General features: G+C 50.7%; 1 protein-coding gene across 2 annotated transcripts in view; it reads left to right on the top strand.

Annotated features, from left to right (window-relative positions):
* Window positions 1-67: 67 nt before the first annotated feature.
* Window positions 68-5,915, top strand: part of LOC116464245 (dynein light chain Tctex-type protein 2B-like) — a 22,968-nt gene continuing 17,120 nt past the window's right edge. The window contains exons 1-2 of one of the 2 annotated variants that reach the window (XM_032147545.2): window positions 68-525; window positions 1,789-1,922. In XM_032147545.2, coding sequence (XP_032003436.1) covers window positions 416-525; window positions 1,789-1,922 — 244 coding nt within the window. In that variant the 5' untranslated portion in view covers window positions 68-415. Of the gene's footprint in view, window positions 526-662; window positions 939-1,788; window positions 1,923-5,915 lie in introns of those variants that run through there. The other variant, XM_058435022.1, reaches the window with a different exon arrangement.

Genomic DNA, 5,915 nt, shown 5'->3' with positions numbered 1-5,915 from the left:
CATGTTGGCCAGGATGGTCTTGAACTCCTCCTGACTCAGGTGATCCGCCCGCCTCGGCCTCCCAAAGTGCTGGGGTTACAGGCGTGAGCCCGCGCACCCGGCCGCCGCAGTTACTTCTGCACCAGCCCAATACCTCAAGTCCGTGAGCCTCAGGCCCTGCGTCTGTTTCCTCCGACTGCGCTGCGGCTGGCACTGGCTAAGGCGGGTGGAAGCCGTCGCGGGTCCGGACGCGACCAGTTCCCGCCCGGCAGCCGGTGCGCAGGCGCGGGCAGGGAGGGCTGTGCGGGGCGCTCGCGGGCTTCAGGAGGCGGGAGAGCGGCCCTGTTGCCCCGGAGACGCTTTCCCAGCTGCCGGCCGCGACCGCAACCCGCTAGGCCTTCGTCGCGAGCTACGCCCGGACCGAGAAGCCCCGGCCATGGCCACGTCCATCGGAGTGTCCTCGGTGGGCGACGGGGTGCCTGAGTCTGAGAAGAACTCAGGGGAACCCGAGAACACCTATATTCTGCGGCCTGTTTTCCAGCAGAGGCGGGTAGAGGACGGGGCGTGGCGCGGCGACTTCCAGCGCGCTGGTCTGAGGGGCGGAGCTCGCCTGGGACCTGGGCCACGGAAGGAGCGCGGGGGACGCGCGGGGTCCGCGGGGCGGGAGGGCGGCCCTGCTCTGACGTCCGGACGCGCCTCCCGCTGCAGGGGCCGCGGGGGACCCCACCCGCTTCCTCAGTGTTTGGGCGCCGGGCGCGTCTTAGGCTGGCGCCGCGGGAATGGTTGGCCCTGGGAAACCCGCGATGGCGTCCTGAGTAAGGAGATGGGTAGAATAGAGGCAGGAAGCCACTCGAGTCGGATGCCGTTCAGCCGTGATTCGAGGGTAACCGTGTGCACACGGGTGCCAGGATGGGCTCACTCCCGGCGCGGGAGCTGCATGTGTGCAAAGTCCTACCCAGGTGGGATCCGGAGGCCCTTAGACCACCGCACCGAGCCCTTGCCGGGATTAAGGCTCACGGGCTAGAGCAGAGGGTACTCAGCTAGGTTTGTAAGATCACTAACTTCACACGCACGCACACACACACACACACACAAGGTTTGTAAGATCACTAACTTCACACACACACACACACACAAACACACACAAGGTTTGTAAGATCACTAACTTTACACACACACACACACACAGATTGAAAAAAATGTCCTAGTCTTTTCTGTTGTTTGAAACCGGATTGCTGAATCTTATGCTTGGCAAATATGGAAAACAGGAATTTTGATCATAATAATTTATAATATATAAATAAATGTGATACAAATTTATTTGTTTATTTTTATTCTCACAGAAAAAGTGACACAAATTTCATACAGGATTTTTCCCTTGGGTAGAATGAACACAGAGAAAGATAAGCTCAGTTATCTTGGTAAAAGGTTCTGAATGTCCAGAATGCCATTCAGCTGTATTTTTATTTATTTTATTTTGTGAAAGCATGCAGAACAAAATTAACAACAAACATATATTTTGTTTTGGGGGAGAGGGAGTATGAGGAGCTCAGTACTGGATGTACTGAGTTGCCTAATAAGCATCCATATAGATCATGGGTTGGAATGTGTTGAAGTTCAGTGCGGGTCCAGGTTGAAGATATACATGTGGCCTATGATTTGTCGTAATTTGTTTATATTTTATAATAAAAAATATGAAAAAGAAGGATTAAGCGGTACTAATGACAAAAAGATGGGAGAAGTTGCGGTATGAAGGTAAGCTGCGGTTGTGCAGTCACCGACTAGATGTTCACAAATTGTTCCATTCAGGTTCAGGCCCTCTGTGGTTAAAGACTGTATCCATGCTGTGCTCAAGGAGGAACTGGCAAATGCTGAATATTCTCCAGAAGAAATGCCTCAGCTTACAAAACATTTATCAGAAAACATTAAAGATAAATTAAAAGGTAATCATGGTGATAACTGGAAATGGCTCATTCTCTTCAAAGACTCAGTATTCCCCATTTGCCCCCTCTCCATCTTTAAACAAAGGACATTGGGGCCAGGTATGGTGGCTCACGCCTGTAATCCCAACACGTTAGCATGCCAAGGCAGGAAGATTCCTTGAGCTCTGCAGTTCAGGACCAGCCTGGGCAACATGTTGAGACCTCATGTCTATTTTTTTTTTTTTTTGAGATGGAGTTTCACTCTTGTTGCCCAGGCTGGAGTGCAATAGCACGATCTTTTTTTTTTTTTTTTTTTTGAGACAGAGTCTCGCTCTGTCGCCCAGGCTGGAGTGCAGTGGCGCAATCTCGGCTCACTGCAAGCTCCGCCTCCCGGGTTCACGCCATTCTCCTGCCTCAGCCTCTCCGAGTAGCTGGGACTACAGGCGCCCGCCACCACGCCCGGCTAATTTTTTTGTATTTTTAGTAGAGACGGGGTTTCACCCCCCCCCCCCCCCGTGGTCTTGATCTCCTGACCTCGTGATCCGCCCGCCTCGGCCTCCCAAAATGCTGGGATTACAAGCGTGAGCCACCGCGCCCGGCCTAGTAGCACGATCTTTGCTCACTGCAACCTCCGCCTCCTGGGTGCAAGCGATTCTCCTGCCTCAGCCTCCTGAGTGGCTGGGATTACAGGCATGCACTACCACACCTGGCTAATTTTGTGTTTTTAGTAGAGACGGGATTTCTTCATGTTGGTCAGGCTGGTCTCAAACTCCTGACCTCAGGTGATCCACCCGCTTCGGCCTCCCAAAGTGCTGGGATTACAGACGTGAGCCACCGTGCCCGGCCGACCTCATGTCTATTAAAAAGCAAAATAAAGGCGGGGCTCGGTGGCTCACGCCTGTAATCCCAGCACTGTGGGAGGCCGAGGCGGGTAGATCACGAGGTCAAGGAGATCGAGACCATCCTGGCTAACATGGTGAAACCCCGTCTCTACTAAAAATACAAAAAATAGCTGGGTGTGGTGGCACGCACCTGCAGTCCCAGCTACTTGGGAGGCTGAGGCAGGAGAATCACTTGAACCCGGGAGGCAGAGTCTGCAGTGAGCCAAGATAGTGCCACTGCACTCCAGCCTGGGCGACAGAGCGAGACTCCATCCCCCGGCCCTCCCCCGCAAAAAAGTAGAATATACTTTGGATAAATATATTTTTGAGGTAATAATTTATTTTCTTGACTCTTGTGCTTCATTGCCCTTTGACATTCAATGGTAACTTGTCTGTCAAGAAATCTGAGCCCAGCTTGATGTTCTCTGCTTCAGGAATCCTCACCTTTGGCTGGGCGTGGTGGCTCACGCCTGTATTCCCAGCACTTTGGGAGGCCGAGACAGGTGGGTTACCTGAGGTCAGGAGTTTGAGACCACCCTGAACAATATGGTGAAACCCCGTCTCTACTAAAAATACAAAATTTAGGGGCTGGGCATGGTGGCTCACACCTGTAATCCCAGCACTTAGGGAGGCCAAGGCGGGCGGATCACTTGAGGTCGTGAGTTCGAAACCAGCCTGACCAACATGGAGAAACCCTATCTCTACTAAAGATACAAAATTAACCGGGCGTGGTGGCGCATGCCTGTAATCCCAGCTACTCGGGAGGCTGAGACAGGAGAATCGCTTGAACCCAGGAGGCAGAGGTTGCAGTGAGCCAAGATTGTCTCATTGCACTCAAGCCTGGCCAACAAGGGTGAAACTCTGTCTCAAAAAAACAAAACAGAAATTAGCTGGGCATGCTGGTCCCAAACTCCTGACCTCAGGTGACCCACCCGTCTCAGCGTCCCAAAGTGCTGGGATTTCTTGGGAGGCTGAGACAGGAGAATTGCTTGAACCTGGGAGGTAAAGGAGGTTCCAGTGAGCCGGGATTGTGCCAGTGCATTGCAGCCTGGGCGACAGAGCGAGACTCTGTCTCAAAATAAATAAATAAATAAAATAAAGAAAGAATCCTCATCTTCACCTTTATGCTCAGTAGCTTTTCTAAAGATTCTGACTTTCTAATGAGCATTTTATAGCTTTCAACCTGCAGACTTTATTCTTTCCATATAAAGGAAATTTCCTTATATCTCTGAATATGTTTCCTGTTCCATTTGATACTTCCTTTTCTTCAGGACACCAAATATTGTTATGTTGAGCCATCTTTGTCTTCTATATTTGTTAGTTTTTCTTTGCCATAATCCTTTTTTCTTTCTTTCTTTTTTTTTGAGACAGGGTCTCACTCTGTCGGCCAGGCTGGAGTGCAGTGGTGCAGTCTTGGCTCACTGCAGCCTCAAGCAATCCTCCCATCTCCACCTCCCCAGTCGCTGGGACTACAGGCGCCTGCCAGCACACCCGGCTAATTTTTGTATTTTTTGTAGAGACGGGGTTTTGCCATTTTGCCTAGGCTTCTTCCCTTTTTATTGCCATTTCCTTCTGATTTTCTTAAACCAGTAATTGTTTTCATTTGTGTCTTTGTTCTCGCCATCTTGAATTTATTTGTTCTGGAATGATCTTTTCTGTTTGTTCCCCAGGGCCGTGGTCTTTCTTTCCATCTCTTTATGTTGCTTAATAACCTGATTGCGGCCGGGCAGTGGCTCACGCCTGCAATCCCAGCACTTCGGGAGGCCGAGGCGGGTGGATCACCTGAGCTCAGGAGTTCGAGACCACCCTGGGCAACATGGCGAAACCTCGTCTCTACTAAAATAGAAAAAATTAGCCAGGCGTGGTGGTGCTCGCCTGTAGTCCCAGCTACTTGGGAGGCTGAGGCAGGAGAATCGCTTGAACCTAGAAGGCAGAGGTTGCAGTGAGCCGAGATCACACCACTGCAATCCAGCCTGGGCGACAGAGGGAGACCCTATCTCCAAAAAAACAAAAACAAAACAAAACAGGCCAGGTGAGGTGGCTCATGCCTGTAATCCCAGCACTTTGGGAGGCAGAGGCAGGTGGATCACTTGAGGTCAGGAGTTCCAGACCAGCCTAGGCAACATGGTGAAACCCTGTCTCTACTAAAATATAAAATTTAGTCGGGCACGGTGGTGCGCGCCTGTAATCCCAGCTACTTGGAAGGCTGAGGTGGGAGAATCGCTTGAACCCAGGAGGCGGAGGTTGCAGTGAGCTGAGATGGTGCCACTGCACTCCAGCCTGAGTGACAGAGCGAGATCGCCTCTCAAAAAACCAAACCAAATCAAACAAAACCATAACCTGGCCAGGTGTGGTGGCTCACGCCTGTAATCCCAGCACTTTGGGAGGCCGAGGTAGGTGGATCACCTAAGGTCAGGAGTTCAAGACCAGCCTGACCAAGATGGTGAACTCCCGTCTCTACTAAAAATGCAAAAAAAAATTAGCCAAGTGTGATGGCGAATACCTGTAATCCCAACTACTTGGGAGGCTGAGGCACGAGAATCACTTGAATCTGGGAGGTAGAGGTTGCAGTGAGCCGAGATCTCGCCATTGCACTCCAGCCTGGGCAACAAGAGTGAAACTCTGTCTCCAGAAAAAAAAATTAAAAAATTTCATAACCTGATTGAGTACTTATTTCATTGAGTTTATAAGCTTACATTGTTCTAGTATTGTGAATTAATTGTGAGGAATAACTCTTCGTTCCTTGATTTGTATAACTTCCTAGGTTGATTTTTTTCTTTCTTTTTTTTTTTTTTGATGGAATTTCAGTCTTGTTGCACAGGCTGGTGTGCAATGGTATGATCTTGGCTCACCTTAACCTCCACCTCCCAGGTTCAAGCAATTCTCCTGCCTCAGCCTCCCAAGTAGCTGGGATTACAGGCATGCACCACCATGCCCCGCTAATGTATTTTCAGTAGAGATGGGGTTTCTCCATGTTGGTCAGGCTGGTCTCAAACTCCTGACCTCAAGTGATCCACCCGCCTCAGCCTCCCAAAGTGATGGGATTACAGGTGTGAGCCACCGTGCCCAGCCAAATTTTTTCTCTTACACAGCTCCTTCCTTCCTTCCTTCCTTCCTTCCTTCCTTCCTTCCT

This window comes from Hylobates moloch, unplaced genomic scaffold (genome assembly GCF_009828535.3).
Source record: "Hylobates moloch isolate HMO894 unplaced genomic scaffold, HMol_V3 SCAFFOLD_327, whole genome shotgun sequence".
NCBI lineage: Eukaryota > Metazoa > Chordata > Mammalia > Primates > Hylobatidae > Hylobates > Hylobates moloch.
Note: the sequence above shows the minus strand (reverse complement) of the source record. Positions and strands in the feature narration are given on the sequence as shown.